Below are 22,198 nucleotides of genomic sequence, written 5' to 3'. Positions count from 1 at the left end.
AAAAGCACCGCTGCGAATTTGTGGTATATTTGAGTCCATCCTTAGCTGGTCCCACTGGCCAGCGCTATCGATATATTCGTGCGAACCTATCGGGGCTTACCTAATTTCTTGGTAAATATGCGGCCCAATTTGTTTTCCGGCGCCTCGCGACTCCTGACATACAGCCGCAATGGAAAACTGCTGACTCGGGGTAGGAGCACCAAGGCCACCACCAGCAGCTTGGACTCCCAGCACCAGGATGCGGCGACCACCGAGGGCGGTAGAGCGGAATCCGTGGAGGAGTCGCCGGAGCAGCAGCAAAAGCTACCAACCAGGGAGCCGCTGGCCAAGAACTTCTTCATCGGGGTGGTGGACAAGGAGCTGCTGGCCTATCCGGAGGTGATACCCCGGGATGAGATGGCCCAGTTGGAGAATAACCTGCTGCCGTTGAAGAACTACTTTGTGGAGCCCCGGGAAACGGAGGAGACCTCCCCGGAGACACTCCGCCAGCTGGGACTCTATGGTCTAAATGTGGCCACAGATTACGAGGGCAAAGGCTATGGCTGGAGTGCCAGTCTCATGGCCAGTGAGCCGGATTCAACCGATATCAATGCCACGCTGGGCCTGCAAACGCATCGCGTGGTTGTGGATCTGCTGAAGGAGGTGGGAACTCCGCTGCAACAGCAGAGGTATCTCCAGGACTTGGCCACGGGTAAACTGATAGGCACCGAGGCTATATATGAGATCTCTCCACCCGAGGAGGATTACTTTCATACCAAGGCTGAGCTGGTGCACGAAACCGGAAAGTGGCAGCTCAATGGCGAAAAATCATTTGTGATCTGCACACCCGGCGAGCGACAGCTTTTCCTGGTTCTGGCCCAAACCCAACAGCCGAATGTTCCGGCAGCTTTGGGACGCGGCACCACCATCTTTCTGGTTGATTCGCAGCACGAAGGAGTGCGGCTGGGTGAAAAACATGCAACATTCGGTTGCCGGAAAGCGGAAATCAGGCGTGTGCACTTCGATCGCGTTCAATTGGGAGAGGATCAGGTGGTGGGCCTACCCCACGATGGCAACCGGTACTCGGAGCAGCTGGTGCGCTCCTCCCGCTTGAGGGGCAGCCTGGTGGGCGTATCGTTGGCCAAGAAACTGGTAAACGAATTGGCCCAGTACACTGTGACCACCGCTCAGTGTGGAGTCCAGCTGCAGTAAGTACACTAATTGATTTCCCAGTTTCATGTTATCTTTAAAACATATTCATTCAAACACAGGGACCTGGAGCTCACCCGCGTCCAGATGTCGCGAGCAATGTGCTCCGTTTACGCGATGGAGAGCATGCTCTACCTGACCGCCGGCATACTGGATGAGTTCCGTGCCCAGGATGTGACACTGGAGAGTGCCATAACGAAGTACTTCACCCTGCGACAGCTGTACACCATTGCCTCCCAGAATCTGGGACTCGTGGGACCCAAGAGTCTGCTTAGCGGCGAGCCTACGGAGCTGGGATTGCGGGATGCAGCGCAGCTGTGCACGCAAGGCGAGTCCCTGGACACCTTGGGCATGTTCATTGCCCTGACCGGATTGCAGCATGCGGGTGTAAGTTTCTTGTGCATTCCAAGTTTGTAATGGCCCCTAAGTACTCGATATTTTCAGCAAGCCATAAATACGGGCGTGCGAAAGTCCAGAAATCCCCTCTTCAATCCCGGTCACATTTTTGGTAAATTCCTGGACACCAACAGCATCGACAATCCCAAGACCAAGATGCAGCTGTCGGAGCATGTGCATCCCTCCTTAGAGGCGCCTGCCCAGTGCATTGAGCAGTCCGTGGCGCGTCTCCAAATGGCGGTGGAGCTCATGCTCACCAAGCACGGCAACGCGGTGGTGGAGCGGCAAAGTGAAATGCAGCGCCTGGCGGAGGTGGGCACCCTTATCTATGCCATGTGGGCCAGCGTGGCGAGGGCTTCCCGCTCGTACTGCATTGGACTTCCGCTGGCGGATCATGAGCTGCTCACGGCCTCTGCGATTTGCTCGGAGGGCAGGGATCGCGTTCGCACCCTTTGCACGGAGATCTATGGCGGCCATTTCGTGAACAACGACAACAACCTGCTGCGACTCTCCAAACAAGTGGCCAAAAGTGGCTACTTCCCTGTGCATCCGCTGACATTTAACTTCTAAGTCCAGCTGCTAGTTACGTTTATTATTGCCTCTACGATTAAAGTACACGCTTGTTATTGATAACTCGCATATGTTGCATCTCGCCAAGGGGTTCCCAAAGGTGGGGCACATTTGAGGCTGACCTTAAGGAACCATTTTGACCTCCATGTCATCTAGTTATTTTCTCTAGATGAAACCCGTCTTTGCGTTGTTTGCTCATTTCAGTTTTCCATGTTTGATTAAGGGTATCATTAACTTTAAGTTATACAAATTTCAGTTTCTTGAAGCGGTCCATACCAGTTGAGATCTTTAAATATTTACTAAAAAGTATACCAAAGAGATGCTGAAAATTTGCTTAAAAACTTCAAAGTAACCCTATAGATATGAAAACAATCCTAGTTTTTATGTTCCTACTAGTGAACGTAATAATTGGACCAAAAAACGAATCTCTGTGCCATCCAGAAGTTTTGAAAATACCACTTTCTTTAAATCCCCTTTAAGCCATCACAAATAATCTACCATTCTGGGAAACCAGCGTGAAATGGCGTAATCCGTTGAGTTTACCACCTGGCCGCCTTTTCCGCTGCACTGGGAATTGGATTTGCATATCGTTTAAGTGGTTGAACTGGGCGAATTGATAAAGAATTGACAATTTGGTAAGCGGCGCAGGAAGACGGCCAAAAGCGGCGTGAGTGTGTGCACCTTCATGGACGTGTGTGTGTGTGGACAGGTGGTAAGATAGCCTGGGAACTGTACTTTCAACAACTAAAGCAACTTGCTTGCTCTAAGCACTGTCAATATAAGGCCAATCAAAATGTGGTTAAAGGTTTTGCGCAAACAAGCGCAGAATTCCTAATAATTTGGATGACTATTAAATGATTAATAGACAGAAGCGTGTGCATGTGTGCGTGTTTGTTTGTGCCCACAACTACATGCAAGATTTGGTTTCATTCCAGTTGTTTCGCCGCTCCGCTCTCATCTCTGTTAGTTAACATGGCTCTGCCAGCGCCTAACATGCACTCACACTCGTGCAGTGGCAGCGGCAGCGGCAGAACTGCAGGCAGCGAAAATCGAAGAGAGCGGAATCATGAAAGAGTATCGGTTTCTCTATCGAAGCGTTCGGACGTCGAAAGATAAAACGAACTTAATTTAAATCAAATCCATCTGCGATCAAATTGAACAACAATTATGATTGATTCTTAAGCGGCGCGCACATACGTATTTAATTAATCGATTTTGATGCTTAACAAATAATATAGAAAGTTGAAGTGAACTTGCCAAAATTCGCGAATCGCTGGAAATTTGCGCGTGTGCGGGTGGAACAGTGACACTCGTGTGAAAATCATCGCCAAGGAAAAGGCGGATAATAAAAAAGGAAAAACGCCCGCGGCGAAAATTATTGCATTTGTGTGGGTGTGCGAAATAAAGAAGGCAGAAATATCAGAGCAAAGAAGTTCGAGAAATTGCTAAAAAAAAATAATTAAGTGTGTTTGTGCTTGTGTGAGTGGGTGACAAATGAATGGGCAGCGAAAAAGACGAGAAGTCAATCAGCGATAAGCAGTTAAAACAAACAAAAAAGGTGAGCTGAAACTCAAAGCCAAATTAAACACATTTATATGTGATATAAAGAGTATAATGTTCTGTGATGGAAAATTATACGTATTTCACCCCTAAATTATTTCCGTTGAGTTCAATACGACACCTCCACCCCCCTCTTAACAGCCCTACCCCACTCCCCTTCCCCATCAACCGCAAACAAATAAAATAGGCAGAAAAACCGAAGCGGATAAAGAAGAGGAAGAAGCGAAAGAAGTAGCGTCGCCGATTTCAGTCCTTCATTCCATTTCATTTCGTTCCACATGCTCTTGCTGCCCCTGCGTTGTTGTTGTTGTTCCTGCTGCTGCTGCCTTTGTTGTTCTTGCTCTTGTTCTTGTTCTTGCTGTTTTTCGGCTTGACTTCGGCGGTGACAGTGAGCAATGGAAGGCGGCGAACGGCGAACTCTGGAAATTGCCACAAGCAGTGGCACACGACGCGGCCAACAAACACACGCACACACACACACGCATGCGAGCAAACTCTGCTGGCCAGAGCAAATACAACGTACAGTGGGACCTTGCTTGGAGGAACAACCATGAATTTCTATTTGCTGACCACTTAAAACTCTAATAAACATCTAATTAAAATTCAAATTTAATTTCAATTTTTTATAAAAAAAATAATGATTATAGTTCCATTAAACTTGTTTATCTATCAGCTTACAGTGGTGCCAATCCAGTTATTTCAATCCTAATTACGAAACAAATCATTTTTATTTAAAAGATATGCGTACATTGGTGCATTGCTATTACATGTATTTCCAAGAATCATAGCTTATACATTAAAAGCAAGTAATTTGAAGTAGCCAATCTCCACTGTACCCGCACGAATACAGTGACAAATGCAGGGGGCCGCGACTGCGGCAGCGACGCCGGCTGAGGCAAAGACACCTCGAGGAGTCAACTCACCTCTCAAAAGCGATACCTCTGCTTCAATTTTTTCTTTTATTTTTCTTTTTGCGCTCATATTGTAGTTTAATTTTTATTTTATATTTTTTGTAGCCCGCCCTGTCCGCATGTGTTATGCGTGTGAGTGAGTGTGTGTGTGTGTGTGTGTTGGGCTCACACAAATACAATTCATCAGCGGCAGAGAAGTCGGCGTCGCGCGCTGTTATTGTTGTTGCTGCTGCTGCTGCTATTATTTGTTGTTGCTGGCTCTGCGCGCTTTTATTTGAGATTTGCGCACGAATGGCTTTTGCTTTTGCTCTTGGAGTTGTATATAAATTGTAAAGCGGTTGGGTGAGGGGGCAGCCGGAGGGGGATGGGCTTTCAGGCTAGTTTCGTTCTAGAGTTCGCGAGCACACACACAAACCTACACATACATACGTTCGTCGGAAATACGGGTATACAACATAGAGGAAAATAAGGAGGAAAAAACAAGACTGCAAGTGGATTGGGCTTTGAATTTTGTTTTGTACACTTTCCCCCGCCCTTCTCCACCGCCCTGCCTCCTTTTGAGTGAATTCCTCACCTCCTCCCCCAATTACTGCTGTTCGGTACCTTTCTTGGCATATTTCGCCATTTCCCCAATTCCACTTCGCATGTTAATTGCCGGCGTTGAACTTTTAGTTGTTAATCAATTTGGTTTGGCTGCTCTTTTGCCTCTTTTCATTTCTTGGCCGTGTTTGTTTTATAAACACATGCCACTTGTTTTATTGTCTTTAATTTCAAATATAGCATTTTGGTTCGCGCACATCTACACATAATTGTTTTATAATAGGAATTTAGGCAATACAGCTGACATACCAAATAAGAAATGTATGTCAGTATAAATTTGAATTGATAATTAGGTATTAAGAAAACATGCATATGTATGATACATAAATGATTTTTATAAGATTACTGTCTTTATACTGACAGCTTATTAAATACCTAAAATGTGCGGCCGTTTAAAAATAAATATTTTAGTTACACTACATTTTTAAATGCATTTTTTTTAGTTTGCCTTAATCATTCTATCAAATCAATTGACTAAGCTAATCAAAACGTTAGCTGCGTTTATTTAAGTCTTCTTCATTTGTTTGATTTCAATTTCCTTTTTGCATTTCCGATTTCCTTTTTGGCCAAAAAATTAGAAGAGGTGCCCGCCGCCAGATGTCGCCACTGTTAGCTGATTCCGGCTGCTGCTGCTGCTTCTTCTTCTTCGCTCTGCTTTTACTCTGCCCGCAAATCGATTTCGATTCGATTCCATCTCTTTCGCACACACCCTCGACTTCTCTCTTTGTGTGTGTGTGTGTGTGGGCAATAAGCTTAACATAAATCATTATAACGGCACATACAGGAGGGACCTTACATGTCACCCAACCCCCCGGTCCCCCCTGCGCCCACAACCCCCCTTTTTTCTGTATGTCTGTTTGTATATTTGTTCGTTTCGGCTGTCATTTCATATGGAATTCTATATGAGAACGCACAAAATCGATTTCTAATCGTGTAAATAAATGGCGACAAATGCTGCGACCTCTCCTTTCGCACCCCCTCCTCTCCTCCTGCACCAACTCGGCCATCTCTTCCTTCCCATAGCAACAAAGAGGAGGAAAGAGGGAGAGAGAGAGAGAGGAAAAATGTTTGCATGGGCAATTGTTTCAAAACCAAGAGTTGCACACTGAAAAAAATACTTATTGTGTAGATGTAGGAAGCAGTTTTTAGTCATAATCCGAAATAAACAGTAGTTATTCAATCAATGCCATGCATTTTAATATGATATATTAATATGAATAACCGCTATACGCTTCGTAAAATATTGTAAAAAATAAAATATAATTAAGATAAAATGTAAAAATAAAATATAGTTCCAATATAGTTTATAATCAGCATTGTTAGATACTTTTTCCCGTGCAGTCACCAGATTTCTGGTTGCACCTTGAGTTTTTTCGATGGCAATGGGGAATGGGGGCTGGCCAAAATCAAACAGGATTCGAACCGAAAGGTGGGAAGTGGTGAGGAGGGGAAGAAATGGGAGAAGGCCAAAAGGAGGAGGCCAAACAGCAGCCACAGTCACTCTGTTTAAATGAAAGGACTTCGGGAGGGGAACTTCCTCAAATTCGAATTCCAAAAAGCACACACAAAAACCAACACAGCAAACAGTAGTGGCTCCCAAAAAATCAGCAAAATGGGTTTAGGCAGCAAAACTATTTCAGATGGGTTATATGTACATAAGCGCATATATTTGATATGCCTACTTGAAGGCATAGAAGCATATATACCCTTTCGCCAAAGAAAAGAGTAAAGCAGAGTTGCTTCACTCAAGTAATTCACTGAAAACATGAAGAGCTGAAACATAAAAGATTGTTTTGTGCACGTTCTGCTTTAATAAGATGGAAACACTAAGTTTGAGGCCATAGTGATAATACCCACCAAATGCAAAGCAGTGGACAACAAATATCTGAAAAGGGCTTTAAATTTTGTCAGTTGATTTTTGGGGCGGTAGAGAAGGGGGTGGTGAAGGGGTTTTTTTTGGGGCAGATGAACAATTGCATTTTGAAATGCACACACATTTTATTTGTTTTGCTGCTGGAATTTTGGGGTCTGTCGCTCCACCCCAACAGCAAACACAATTCAAAGTGGCAGCTAAAATAGGGGGCAAAGTAAAAAATCGCACGCCCAAAATTCGAGGGGGTGGGAATTAACTCTATACCTCTGTCTCTTTTCGATTCTCTGGGGAATCATCGATGGATAGCACAAAATTGAATTTACTACTGTGTGCTGGCTTCGTTTGTGTTTTCATTGCAATTGCTTTGCACGTTTGCAAAATATTGGCAGTAATTGAATTTGTGGGGTGAGAGGAACAGGGGGGGGGGGGGGGGGGGTGAATCGGGCGGGTCAACACTATCCAAAATTGAAATGCTAAAGATGAGTGAGCTACGTACCTATGTATATATTTGCAGGCCCGCTTTTCCAGCCATTCGTGCTTTTCCATTGTCCACTCATTTGCCGCTGCTCTGTCGCCATCTCGCTCGCACACAATGTACGCCAATTTTCATTGCGATTTCCTTGTGGTCGGAAATTCTCTTATTTCTGCTTGATTCCGTTTATTTGCGGAGCTTATTTCGTATTACGAAATATATGTGCATATATTTTTCATCAGTTCAGTTCGGTTCGGTTTTTAATTGAATCGCTTATCGGCGGTTTGGGGCATTTATTTTGGGGACTTTGAATGCGCGATGTCTGAAATGTTGGGGGCACAATGTTGCTGGTTGCGTAGATGATGAATGCTATGCGTAAATTGCAATTGTACAGCTGTATCTAAAACTAACTACTACTAACTAAACGTAAGTTTTATGAGATATCTGACCTTAAAGCATTTTATCTGCTTAGTAATGATTACTGGAATACTCCAAGATATTTGTTTCTTAGCTACTTATAAATAACTAAAAAGATGGTGGATTCCTATATTTAAAGTAGAGTAACTAAATTCAAATGGCCTAAAATCAGTTGATGATGAATAGGAGACCTTTGAAAGTTAATTTAGCTTTCATTTAGTTTTGAGTTTTGAGCTGGTTGATAAGGTGTTGGCTTTATAATTGTACGTAGTAATGGTTATAATTTCGCCAGAAATCCATGTTGCTGCTGCTGGATAATCATGTTATTTTCCAGCTTTCGGTTTCGCGTATGCCGCACCACCATCTCTACTTATTCCTTTTGTTGGTTTGCGTTTGGCTGGCAAGTTCCATGTGAACTTTAGCCCCGTGCTGTGGCTGTTGTTGTTGTTGTTGTTGTTGCATGTTGGGCGATTGCCTGCAAAAGGAGATCCTGGATAAAGAGCATATAGAATGGGGGGGGGGGATGGGTGGCAAAAGGACGAGGGTCGGGGTCTCGAGTGGGCAACTGTTTGGCTTTGGTTTCGGCCCATCATCCAGTCACCCCAAAGGCATTTGTGCTCTACTTCATTATGTGGATATACATTTGTACGTACGTATGCTGCACCACACATGTGTGTAGCTGTGTGCGCGGCAGGCGTCTTTGTGTGCGTGTGTATCTATGGGTGGGCTAAAGGTATGGCCAAAGCTGGAGCTTCGCTTCGTTTCGCCCATGTCCTCGGTTTCGTCGTCTATTGAATCCTGCTTATTTCTGGAAGGGAGCGCAAGTGGCGGCATTTTCGTGGCCCTCGAAAGGAGATTGGGAAAATGACAAGGACGCGGATGAAGAGGGGAGGGAGGTGAAAGGTCGTGGAGGAGGAGTAGGAGAAGGGGTAGAGAACATAAGCACTGGCGGGGGAGCAGGATAGTCAGGATATCCTCGGCGGGCGGCGGCCTTTAACCAATGTTGTAATTATATGCTCACTAGGTGGCATATGTGTCCAAGTTTCTGGCTATTTTCTATATACAAAAGCACTAGGCAACAAGGTTGTACCAAGTTTGAACACAATAAGTGTATCAAATTTAGCCTTGGGAATGCAAATCTACCTATATTTGTTGCAGGTCATCGAGGTGTTTAAGCATAACTGGTGATTATAATGCGAGCATGTGCAGTAGTTGACTTCTGTCTTATACAAACTTGAAGTCCTAGCTTAAAGTAAATACATTATTTAATAGTACCAATACTTAGCTGCATAGCAGTATTGATTGAGATATTTAATTGGAAAACAGGGCAGTGTTGACCAATGTAATGCGAGGCATCTCTGTTTGCTGAAACGCGAGCTCAGACTCGGCTCTCTTTTTGCTGCCTCCTGCTAGGAGTCGCCTCCCACGCCCCGCCAAAACGCCCTTGCCCCTCCAACGCTCCACCGAAATTTCAGCAGCGAAAAGTTTGCAATTTCGCTTTTGTGCTCCGAAACTCATGTGGCTGCTCCGTGTGTGAGTGTTGCAAGTATCTGCAACTGTTGTTGTATCTGTATCTGCGCAGCGAGCAGTTTCCCCGTGCCATTGTGCAAATTATACAAATGCTGAGGAGGATGCCGAGATGCTGGGAAGACGCTGGTGAGGCTGGCGACGCTGGCGAGGCTGTCACCATCGCCAGCTCGCCATCCATGCATCTGCGAGATACATTAGACAGTTTGCTGCGTGCCAAGCGGCCACATTTACAGATACAGATGCAGATACATTTGCAGATGCAGATACATTTTGCTGGTACAGCTGCAGATGCGGATACACATTCTGTATCTATTTCTGTGCGGCGTATGGGAAATTGTTGTAATTTGCATGGCTCAACTTTGGATGAGCTGTCGCCGACGCTGCTCTTGCGTCCGCAAAATGTACAAGTATTTGCGAGTGTATCTATGTATCTGCTAGATGCGTGGGCGTGGCAGCCCGCCGCTGCTCATTAGATTTACTTGAGATACTTTCCACCTCTCATAACGATAACTCATCGATAAAATGTGCACTCACATCCGATTTGTTCGCTCTGTTAATTAGGAAATAAGATTAGACGTTCGGCAATCTATTGGCTTATTGCATTGCCCAAAGAGGCAGTTAATTTATTAAATACACAATTTCGAGTGTCCCAGCTCAACTTGAGTCCCTGGAAAGCACATGTATTTTGGTTTATTTGATTGGAAATGGCTGAATCATTTATTGAAAATCAAATGCAAACTAAGCCCATTAAATTTAGTTTAAATTGTCACGCTGTAAGGCTTCGACTAAAAGTGCTTGGCCACTGAATTCAATTTGTTATGAAAATATGGGCTTAAATTCTGGAGTATTGAAGCATTTAAATCGATGCGGCAAGTGATGTAATCCAAAATGACACCTTATGTTTGTGAATTGAAGTGCACATACAAATGCTGCCAAAGATGTTTACTTATTGATGTGAAGGAAGCTGCCTGTCAAAAGGCTTCTGACTGATGAATTGACTTATGATTTAAGTACGACTTTAAACTTTGTTGACCACTGCGTAGTTCCTTTAAATAGAGCCCAACTAATCACAGTGAAACGTGCCTTGCTCTTACTTCTCTGACTGTCCGGTCCGGAGTCTTGTATAAAAAGTATGGAAACAGTGGGGACACACAATCACAATCAGCTGCAAAAAGCTGCGCCGTGCCAATTAAGCTGACTTTGAGGAACTTCGTGGTGTCCTTTTTGTGCCTTTGCTGCCTATCTGGACCCTCCCAGCCCCCCTTTTGGCCCCACTCATTTGTGGTTCTGCTGATGAAAATTAACAAAAAGCTGAAACGTTGTTGGCTTTGCTTTTGGGCCCCTTGGCGCTCATTTTGTCTACAGCGCGCACTCGTACTAGTAAACACAATCATTTGTGATTGCCTCAATTATTTATACTTTCTGTGTATACAAGTATAGATTATGAACCTAAAATCTTGTTGAAATGGTTGTTTAAATAACTTACTGTTTGTAACGGTATCTTATATCAACTTTCTTGTATTTTAGCTAGAAAAGCAGTGTTATTTTATAGAGGATCTACTGTATTTTCCGCTGGCCGCAGTTCCTTTTCCTCCTGCTTCCTCTACTCAAAAATGCTCTACTTCTTGCTCTTTCTGGCTGCGTTGTTACCCTCTCTTTTCCGCACACACACGCGTGTGCTTAAACATTTTTTCTTCCGCACATTTTTTATGCATGTGTGTGTGTGTGTGTGTGTGTATTCTTTTGCAAACTGCAGCTTCGCTGTTGGACAGGGATGTGGCCAAAAGGTGGGTGGGGGGGTTGGTAAAAAGTCGTACGGGGGATTTCAAAAACTTGGCCTGTGTGTTGTTGCCTCTGACTCTGGCGTTTTTCTCTGCACGACATCCCTGCTTGCGCCTCGCTGCTCCTCGATCGCCCCGTCCTGCTCCCTCTGTCATTTCCTTTATTCCGCTGTCGCCCCTGCCATCAGCACCACCACCCCCCACCCCGTGTGGCACACCCCCCCCTCCTGGCCCACGGCTATGGCAGCCAGCCAGGCTGACGAGTAAGTTTGAATTGTAATCCTGGTTGTTGTAGTGGGCACACGCTCCTCACCGCCTCTTGTCTCTCTCTTGCTCTCCTCCTTGTTGCTGCTGCAGCAAGTTTCTGCCTCACAATCCCCTCTTCCCTCCCCCCTTCGCCGTGCTGCTTGACCCCGCTCCCCCCTTTTATCAAGCTGCGTTCGACAGCATCAGCCTCTGCTTTTGTCTGCTGCCGCCACGTCGCCGCTTCATGCACCTTCTCCAGCTCCTCTTTATCCGCCTGCTGCTCCTCCTGCTCCTGCTCCTCCTCGAGCTCCTCTTTCTGTTTGTCCTCCTGCCCCTGCCGCCCCTCCGCCCCCTCCTTAGCCTCTCCACCTTTGGCACTGTGCACGTCCTTCTTGTCGTTGCCCTTTTGCATTTCACTCCGGCTCGTAGGTCCCACAACTTTGGCTTGAAAACATTGCGAAAAATGTGCAATATTATTGATGACGCTTGGTAAATCGATTATATCTGGGGGGAGGGGGTAGACCACTCTATAGCATATATTACATTAGTTAAATAATTATGGTTTTGTAGTGCTCTTGTGGGCAACTCCATGGCAACTTGGTTTATTCTAACAACGAATAGTAGAATTTTGCTACAATTTATTATAAAATGTATAAATATTACTGTTTAATATTAATATTTGCTATATTAATATTTAATATTACTATTTATAAAAAATCTATTTCACGCTGTAAGAATGTATTGAATCTATACATTAATCATTTCATCTGAGGTATCCATACAATTCGGATTTATTTGCTTGCAAGTTTCATAAACGTACTCCAGAAAGTATGCAATAGTTTTCGAATCGAATGCCAGGTACTTGGCTGTCGACTACAGTAGTTCTTGCTTTTTTAATCACGCTCTAATAGCAGTTTTAGCACCTACGCCTGTTTCTGAATGAGCGCGAAAGAGAGTGGACGGGGTGGGAGCGAGGGAGATGAAGCGATTGCTTGGAGAAGACATGCGTGTGTGTGTAATTTTCTGACTTGCCCCCGCCGCCATCCCAGAAAACACACTTTCCGCTTACAAAAACGCAATTTCACTTGACATTATTTAACAATTTGCATTGCTGCTTCCGCAACAGCTACACATGTACATATATGTATGTATAAACAACAACTACAACAACAAAAACAACCGCCGCAAAGTTTCGGCTGCAACAACAAAGTCTACATTAACAGGACAACAAGAAGGAGACACCTTTTCATTGAGTTCACACACACGTACATACATACATGTGTATGTGTGTACTACTCCAGACTCATTCACCCACACAAGCACGCATGGCGAAATTCGCTTGCTCACTTCCATTTTGCCTTTTCCTGTTACCCCTTTCCACCTCACCCCCTCACGCCTTCTTTTGGCATCATGCATTGCTTAATTTCTCACTTGTTTCCTTTACATTAGGGTGACCCTGTTTCTGGCTCGTGTTGTTCCCTTTTCGCAAGTAAGCTGGGATTAGCAAGTACATTGGAACAAGCCTTTAATCCATAATAGTTCGATAATCCTCTCCTATTGTCGAACTAATAAGCCTTTAATCTCTCTAATATACAAACCGTACAGTTTGAAAAACTAATTAATCTGAAACGCAATTGCGTAAAACTCGGATTTTGCGTGAAATGCTCATGACCAAAAATATGATTCATTTTAAGGATGCTTAAAGTACATAATTTGTCGTGCTTTACAAAGATTTTGAATATTACAATTTTTTTGTAGCTTTTACTTCATTTCTGAAGTCTTAGATTCTTAGGATTTATATAAATACAGAATATATAATATTACAACTACAGTTTGAAAACGCTATATTATAATAATCTACGTTGGATCGCAATTGAGCTTTAACTATACTTGTTGAATTATTTATATGTTTTGCTCAATATTCCAACGCCTAGAGTGGTTCTTTAACAATTTTAGTTGACCCACCCTAACACGCACACACTTGTAAGTCGTCAAGGAAGCAGTGTCATCTGCTTTAGTTGTTATAGCAATTTTAATTGCCAGCACTCGAATGGACGTAGCCGGCCTGAAAGAGCACCACAAATTACGGAAGTGAAAATTAAAGGCGAAGGAAAATGAAATAAAGAAATTTAAATCATACAAATGCTCTCCGTCTTTCTCCAATTTCTGTTGTTGCCCTCTCCTTTCCACTTTGGCCCCTAACAACGACACCTTCACCTGACTACACCCGCTCCTTCGTCGCTCTCTCCTCGCTCTTCCCTCGCTCTCACACTCACTCTACCCCCGTCCATTATCCTCCCGTCCCCTCCCTGGCCCATGCCCTGTGGGCACGTTCGTTAAATGTTGAATAAATTTTCTCATATAATCGCAGTCGTCGCCCGTTGCTCTCTGCGGCGACTCTCTTCCCCCCGCCATCCGCACCAGCACCCGCACCCGCTCTCAACCACACATTTTCTCCCTCTCCCAATCAGCAAACAACAACAGCAGCAACGCGGTTGTCTCCGCAGCGCTGCCGCCGTCGCAGCTGGCGTCGCAGTCGCTGCCGCCGATGTTGAATGTTTGATGTTGAATGTTGATGGTGTTAGTTTGGTTCGGAAACTCGTCGGTCGCGCAAGTGAAATCCCAAGCGATAGATAATAAATCTAAAACAAATGCTTAGAAAAGTATGATAAATATATAAAGAATATGAATATGATGTCGGTGCGAAATAATTAGGAAAGTGAATGTGCCCAATAGTTGTGATTGTGCCAAAGTAAGATAGCAAATGTGTAGAAGTAACCAATAACAAAATAAAATGTTTTAAAAAAGCCACCAAAACAGCAAAGGAAGTGCGACAGATACAGATACACAAAGCTAAAACGGAATCCGTTTGGGCCAAGTTCTGCTGCTTCTTCTCTTCCTCCTCCGCTGCTTCTTCTTCTTCTATAAACGCAGCCAAGCGTGGCAGTGTATGTGTGTGTGTGTATGTGTGCTGTGCTGTGTGTGTGCGAGCGCGCATTTTCTTTTGTCCATTCCGCCACCTTATTCTCCACGCTCTTCTTTCCGTACAGCCGCCAAAGGAGACGGCGAAATAAAAAAGGATTAAGAAAAGAAGTCAGCTTGTTGGATTATATTTATTTCGCTCCCAAATTGATCAAAAAGGTGCCGTATTGTGATTAAAGCTGATAGCTTAACTAAAAATGCATTCGTAAGATAAACATACTTCTAAAACTGAGATGTTCTTAAAGCATTTATAGAGTTAAGCCGGTGATGCTACTTTAAATATAGGCAAGACTTCAGGCTGAATTATCAGAAGAACAATAACTGATTATAAACAAACATTCTGATTACAACAACTCAGATGTTTGAAAATACTTAGTGATAACTAAAATACTTTCAAGATTATCGGGTGGTCTTTCTATTGATGGAGATGCTTTTTGTACTGATTGATTGCTTCGGAAATATATATGTATGTACATATATATACATGTGATATATAATATATAATATATAATATTATAATATAATAATATAATAATTTGATTTGTGACAAGTTTGTCATCTTCGCTTGCCGTCTCCCCAAAAAAATATGTATTTTTAAAGTCTATTATGAAGTTAAATTGGCAGCTGTTTAAGGGATGTTTCCTATAAATCCAGCCTGAAATTGTCCAGTTAGTTGTAAAACCTATGTATTGGGTTTTCAGCGGATATTGACCCTATGGCTAATTAACGAAATTGTCTAATAACAGTCTTATAGTTAAACCGTAAAAAATGTGCAATTTGCAGTGTCGTTCAAAGATTTCTCACGATATTTGTAGTTTTCAAAGCAATCTTTTTTAGCAGCGCGCAATAAGATTTATTATGACCACAATTGCAGTCCGGCATTTCAACTTGCTTTTGTTGTATTTTTATGTATCAATAATTACAAAGAGCGAGCGAGAGAGGGTGTGTGGAGAGGAGTGGCGAGGCAGCAGGCGGCAGGCAGAGCAAGAGGCAACAACAACGACGACGCTTGGGAAACGAAATTGAAGCACACGGATGGAAATGGAATGAGAGGGAGTGCGAGTGCGAGAGCGAGTGAGAGGGGGGTGATGGAGTGGGCCAGTGTGAGCGAAAGGGAGAGGGAGACGGGGAATACGTAACGGCCAGTCACAGCAGAAAGCAACAACAATAACAATTGCAACAACAACATCATCAGCAGCAACAACAGCAACGGGTGAACATTGGAGACATGTTTGTGCGGCGGCGCTCATTTATTTTATGTCTCGGCTTGGCTTTGTTGTTGTTGCTGCTGCTGCTTTTGCGCTACTTTGGAGCTGCCTATCCTGCTCCCCCTCCCCATCTTCCCCCAACCAGGCATGCATGTGTGTGTGTTTGTGTGTGCATGACTCGCTTGTTACTTTGTTCTTGTTTTCTGGTTCTGTTTCATATTCTGCCGACTCAACTTGACAAACGAAACGAACCGAACTCAAACTAAAAAATGCCGCAAAATCGAGACCTTAACGGATTAAAACAGAAATACAGAGCAACTTGGCTAAGCTCAATACAAACATGATATAAAAAGTGGAAGAAAAAAGCGATATAATTGTGGCTTAAGCGTGTCTAAGCCTTAAAGTGCTGGTGGATCATAGTTTAAAGTTCTTGTATTTGTGCCGTTAAGTTGTAATGTTTCATCGCCTAACGATAAAGTTGTTATACGAATATCTGGAAAGTACTAAAACCCACGGTTTGATATACGGAAAAATATGAACTGTATTTACTTGGAAAGCGTTACCGTATGGAATTTATTCAAAATGCTTAAAGAGTTTATAACAATTTATGAGTTATAACAATTTGAATATTATTTAATTCATGTTCATGAGTTAAAATGAATAATGCCCAATCTAATGTAGGGAAGTTCCACTGTGAAATCATTGAGGAATTGACGATAAACATGTATTGCGTGGGCTCAATGAGCGAGTGAGTGAGTTGCAGATACGACTGTGAAGTCATCTGTTTGTTTTGGAAGTGGAAGCATCTTTCCGGATCATCTCGACATATTAATTCCTAACCCTTTGGTGGCGAAAACCAATTAAGGCGGCTTTTTAAAGTCTAACCACGCGCAGTGGAGCCAGAGTTGGCTGAAATTCCTGTGTATTTCCCCCGTAGTGAATTGTATCTGCGTTTTGGCCAACTTACCGGCGTCGCTGTCGCTGCTTCTGCTTCTGCCTCTGCCGGCGTCGCAGCGCGGTGGAGGCCTGCTCCATACGTTGTTGTTGCTGTTAATATTATTTTTGTTGTTTTAGCTCTCGGCCATTCCTCTCCACTGTCCACCGTCTGAATTCCCATTCGTTTCTAAAATAAAATCTTGCGCTGTGTTTGGACGCGTTTTTTCGCATACCCTTTATCAGAAAGTGCCATAATTTCGTTGTTTTCAGTTTTAAAGTAATTAATAATAACAAAGTTCAAAGAACTTAAATTCTGAATAATGCAGATTCCCATAAAAGCAAATACTTTTTGATTCAAAATCCCGAAATATAAAATATGTTGATAAAGAATTAATTTCTTTGGTACATTTTGCACATTTTATATCAAATATTTTAAATATTGTTACTAACTTGAAACGCAACACATTGTACTTGGAAAACATGTATGAAATCCGACTACAATGTCTTCCAAGTATTTTTAGTGTACAACACTTTCGGCTTGACGCAGTTTAACCATCTTTATGGCCTTTTTTTCGTGCTGTTGCGGATTTGTGATTTCGATATTTAGTTGGATTTCTGTCTGTCCCCCTCTCCACCCCTTCCATTCGGTCCCCTTTGCACCCGTTCCGCCCGCTTGTCCATCTGTCAAGTTTTGTTTCGTCTGTTGTTTTGCCGTCGGTTTCGCTTCGCTCCTCGCTGATTGCTCTGTGCCCCGTCCAGCTACTCCTCCCCTCTTTCCTGTCCTCTTTTCCGTCCCCCGCCCCACCTCCCTTTAACGCTGCCCCCCTCTTTCGTTGGTTTTTGGGTGTACGCCATCGTCTCTGCAGCGTGTTTCTTTTCATATTATTTAATTTATTTCGTTGGTTTTCATTGTGGCCATGCTCGTTGTTGCCCCTGCCACTGCCCCTGCCGCTTGCCCCCTCCCCAACCGCATCCTCATCGTACTCCGCCTGCCCCACCTCCTCTGTTCTTCGCCCTCTCCCTCTCCCACAGCTCTTCCTCGTTCTGGGTTCATCTGTATCTACAATTCGTCATGTCGTTTGTACCTTTTTTCTCTGCTGTTCAGCTTCATCATCATCCCTTCAACGGATTTTTGAGGCATTTCAGTGATGAATTTGTTTTCTTGTTTAATTTTAGTCATTTGCCCAGCACCCCTCACCAACACGAATGTACTTCTAAACACACACGCACACCACACAAATGCACCCGTATAAATGCCCTTTGAGAAATGCATCTGCTCTTTGATCGCTTTGGATTTACAGTTTATATTTTTCTACTGTCAATGACAGGCACTGAGAAAAATGCTGGGCATGCAACCAAAACACAAATGTTGAAAGCAAAATGAAATCGATAATACAACTCATCTTCAATTAATGATGCACCAGAAAAGATTATTATAACATATCTACATAGTATTAGTATAAGTCTAGCCCAACTGAATGGGTTTCTCATTTCTCACTGTACAAAGTGGTCGGCTAAATAGCCACCCCATTTAATAACTTGGCTAAAAACGTGGAATTGGATGTGTGTGGTGTACTGTATAGAGCAATTAATGGATTTTGCAAAACAGATTTCCAGTTTGCCGTGCACACGATAAACAACTAAAGGTTTGTTTAGTTAACGGGAGAGCCGTGATATCATTGGGGCACTCAAAGCACATTAGAAGCAAATGCCGAAGTCCCGGGCAATCGGTTAATTAAATTACAAATGTTTTTAGATTTGCCAAGAGTTGGAAAGCGCAAGCTCAAACCCAAACGATAACACTTGGCCAAAGAGCGATAATTTACGGTTAGGTTAGGTTCGTTCTGTTGGCTGTTGCTATCTGATTGATTGCATTGCCCAGAAGTACAGTGGAGCTTCGTACGCTTGAAAGTCGTATAGGCAAACATTTGAAAAAAAAATGGAAGGTGGGGCGAAACCGTCGCCCCCGATAATTGTAAAAATTATGAAATAACCTTTATAGTTTTATATGTAGATACTTGTCCAAGTACTTTTGTTCTATGATAGTTTTAAAGATTTGCAGAGTGCGATTTCAGGCATTTTTATTGAATATTCACTGTGGAAAAGTACGCAGACGGCAGTGCACAGTTCTTTCGATTTAAGGCGAGTTTCGTTTGCTTTTTGTAGCCCGGATTTATTGAAGCGCAGCGCACAGACAGGCTATTCGCTTCCCTCTCGCTCGCTCTCACTATAGCCACCTCTTTCTCGCCTCCTCCAACGCACTAACTGACTGACTGTCAATTGTTTTCTTGGCCTCTTTGGCCCCTCCATCTCGTTTTCGCCCAGTCTTCGGTCTCGTTCTGCCAACTGATTCAATTGAAAAATGTTGACTCTTTTCTTATTTTGTTCTTCCCATTGCTTTTTCGAATTTCGGATCGGACTCGGACTCGGCCGTTCATTAGCTTTTGTGGTACAGAATATTTAACCCCCTGTCAGTCGCTGGCTCTCTTTAACCCCCTGACGCCACCACCTTCTTTGAGAAGTGCTAAATGACCGGCAGCTTCGGGAAGTTGACCAAAATGCTGCGAACGCCATTGTTTATATAAAGTAGTGACTCACCATCCATCTCAACCCATTTTTTTTTAAGAAAAAAAAAAGAAAAAGAAAAATACAATAGAATCCCATAGAAAACACATGATTGTTGTTGCTTATCTGCTTAATTTCAGCAGAGAGTGAGGAAAAATTGTAGGAAAATACCGAAATTATAATTGTGCATCGCATTCTTCGGGATTCTTTAATTTCGTTTTTCCCATAAAAGCTTTTCTTTTTTTGAACGACGGCGTCCCATAAATTTCAATAATCATTTTAAATTTATTGTGTGTTTGTGTTAAACAGCCCAAAAAAAGCCAAGCGAAATTGTACATATAAAAAAAAAACCAAGAAACCACAGGAAATACACAAAAATCATTAAGTAATCTATGTTTCCCCTGAAAAGATAGTGAGAATAAAGTGAAAATTAAAACAGATGGATGAATGAGAAAATGAAAGCAAAATCGAGGGGCGACAAAATGAAAAGTTGAATAATAATGAAAGTAAACAAATCGGCAACAAAGCGGAACTGAAAGAACTACAAGTTTATCTTCAAGTTTTGAATTATTTCGAAAGGTGAGTTTTTCTCAAAGGGATAAAAAGGTGCTTAAGCATTTTAATGCAGTCTTGATCTATTAATTGTTTTTCACACCTGTAACTTGAACTTAATAAGAGTGGCAAGAAAGATATAATATAATAATAATTCGCTCCAAAGATGTGAAAGTGTTCATTTTCTATAGAACCATCCGGAGTATAAAATGTATCTGAAAGTTGTCCATCTCTTGGTGTTATAAAGTATGCACATTTGCTATACTGTTCTCCCTTGCCCCCTCACTGTATCCTTTTATGCCACCCCCGTTATAACAAACGCGTTCCGCCTTTTGTTGGGATAATCTGATTTAAGCATTAATTAAATTGCTGTGCGGAGTGACGCATGTGTGTGCGTCTATGTATCTTTTTATCCGTGTATCTATCGCCGTCCCTCTGCGGCGGTGCGTACAAAATAAAACACAGATACAGAAACACATACGACTGTGTGCTGTTCATATTAGATTACGTGCAACAAGCTCTTTAATTGTATTTGCCGTCTAATGAAATCACCGCAGCGCAGACCAACATTTAAAAGCTTTGGCCAACAAAAAGCGAATTGCGTACAGTTGTGCAACGGTGACCATTCGATTCGATTAGATCGGATTGGATTGGATTGTAATCGCTGGCGGTACTGAGGGCACCAGCGAAAGAATCGGTCATAAACCACACATGTAGTTATCGAGATATTTCGGGGAAATGCCAGGCGCCAAGTGTAGGAAATCAACGGAAACAGTTGTGACTCAAAGCGGGGTGGTTCGACATGACCGGTGCTATAGGAACTGATGATACTTAATTTGACACATTTACATTTTCAAGCAGAAATGCATTACCAAAGGGTTTCACTTTAGGGGTCCTTACGAACTTTAAGAGTAGCTAAAAACTACTATCAGATCTAAATTACTATCTAAATCTAGATTACTATCTATCCAAATTCTATCAGATGTCAGATCTCTAAGGATAAACTGTCATGGTATGCAGTTTTTCGAGAGCGTAAATCGCAGATTTTAACACGATAATAAGTAAAACTCTATTATACGGCAATAATTCAACCCGCACAACTCCCAAGATACCTTTAAATTACTATTTAAAGCCGATTCATGAGCCATTTTCGAAAACAGTGGTGTGAGAGGTTTAAGTTAAGTCCTTGAAGAATCGAACATGTCCCCGATATCAGATGATTGTCCAGTGAAGGGAGAACCGAAGGCGGAAAGAGAAGTGAAGGCGAAAATGAGAAGGAGGAGGATAGGAGAGGAGTGGAGAGGAGAGGAGGGACAGGTAGAAGCAGGTGGCTGGTATAAATTGGCAACTGCACATGGTCAACTGCACATGACTGGAAATTGCATCACGTTATCATCATTTTGCGAATGCCAAGGAGAAAATGGGGAAGGGATTGCACTGGCTGCAGCCACTAAATGCGCCCACTCCGCCCACCACAAGGGTGTGAGAGCGAGGGAGAGAGAGAGTAGGTGGGAAGTTGGTGGGCGTAGGAGAGCGAGAGGGAGAGGCGGAGACAAAGACTCCCTCACTCTTCTTCTATTCTCCTGCTCTCCTTTGCTCCTCCTTTAAATTGCTCTGGCACCTTGTTGTTGTTCCTGCTGCTGCTGCTGCTGTAGTTTCTGTGTTTCTGTTGTTGTTGCAAATGGCAAATACGTCAATGTTGTTGCATTCCTTACACCCCTCGTCCTTCTACCTCCTTGAAAGAGCTCTCACTCGCACAGTCGCGCCTTCTCGCTCTAATTTATGGGTCGTGCGCGCTCTCTCGTTCCACTTGGAGCTTTTGTCCCTTGTCCAATGCGCCTCCATCTCTCCCTTTCTCCCGATTCGCCCCCTTTCCACATTCACCTCTGTCCCTTTGCCCCCGCATCACCCATGCATTCCTCTTACTCCTGCAATCCTGCAGCAGTTACAACATCAACCACACCAACATCGCTACATAAATACCAACTACAGTGCGACCTGACTAACTCACAATCAATTATGCATACTCAGTTCAAGTTATGACACTTGAGCTTTTTTAGACCTCAACTAGCTTTCGCAACTCCGTGTAGAATATCTCGTATATTGCAATGATATCTAAGAGATAACTTATTGAGTTACAAAGCAGCCCAAAGCGAAACACCTCTGCAGTTTAATTTCAGTTCGATTTAGGGAATCTTTACTGTGACAGCACTGCCTGCGGTTGTCATTGTTGTTGTTCTAGCCTCGCTGCATAAATTCATTTGTTTGCTCCCCTTGCTGTTTTTGTTGTTGTTGCTGCTTTTGCCACTACTGCAGTTGTTGTTGTTGCTAGTTCTGTTTCGCTGCCTCTGTCGCTGCGGGCAGAGCAGTCGACGCCAGCGCTTACTTGGACTTCATTTGGTTTTGTTGTT

The 22,198-nt window shown here is 43.3% G+C and overlaps 2 protein-coding genes across 3 annotated transcripts in view; both read left to right on the top strand.

The window, feature by feature from the left end:
* Window positions 1-37: 37 nt before the first annotated feature.
* On the top strand, window positions 38-2,217 carry LOC6546939 (acyl-CoA dehydrogenase family member 9, mitochondrial). Its single transcript, XM_001976012.3, has 3 exons — window positions 38-1,187; window positions 1,251-1,575; window positions 1,633-2,217. Exons 1-3 carry the CDS (start codon window positions 118-120, stop codon window positions 2,152-2,154), a joined length of 1,917 nt encoding a protein of 638 aa, XP_001976048.1. The 5' UTR covers window positions 38-117; the 3' UTR covers window positions 2,155-2,217.
* A 927-nt stretch (window positions 2,218-3,144) lies between these two features.
* Window positions 3,145-22,198, top strand: part of LOC6546941 — a 37,650-nt gene continuing 18,596 nt past the window's right edge. The window contains exon 1 of one of the 2 annotated variants that reach the window (XM_015157045.2): window positions 3,145-3,712. The gene's annotated coding sequence lies outside the window, so the exon portion shown is untranslated. The remainder of the gene's footprint in view (window positions 3,713-22,198) is intronic. The other variant, XM_015157044.2, reaches the window with a different exon arrangement.

Source organism: Drosophila erecta, unplaced genomic scaffold (genome assembly GCF_003286155.1).
Source record: "Drosophila erecta strain 14021-0224.00,06,07 unplaced genomic scaffold, DereRS2 tig00000092-arrow-pilon, whole genome shotgun sequence".
NCBI classification, from domain to species: Eukaryota; Metazoa; Arthropoda; class Insecta; order Diptera; family Drosophilidae; genus Drosophila; species Drosophila erecta.
Note: the sequence above shows the minus strand (reverse complement) of the source record. Positions and strands in the feature narration are given on the sequence as shown.

Coding starts and splice junctions, on each gene's coding strand:
- LOC6546939 (XM_001976012.3), top strand. CDS start 118: ATGCGGCCCAATTTGTTTTCCGGCGCCTCGCGACTCCTGACATACAGC. Junction 1,188..1,250: donor CAGTGTGGAGTCCAGCTGCA/GTAAGTACACTA, acceptor ATTCAAACACAG/GGACCTGGAGCTCACCCGCG. Junction 1,576..1,632: donor CCGGATTGCAGCATGCGGGT/GTAAGTTTCTTG, acceptor CGATATTTTCAG/CAAGCCATAAATACGGGCGT.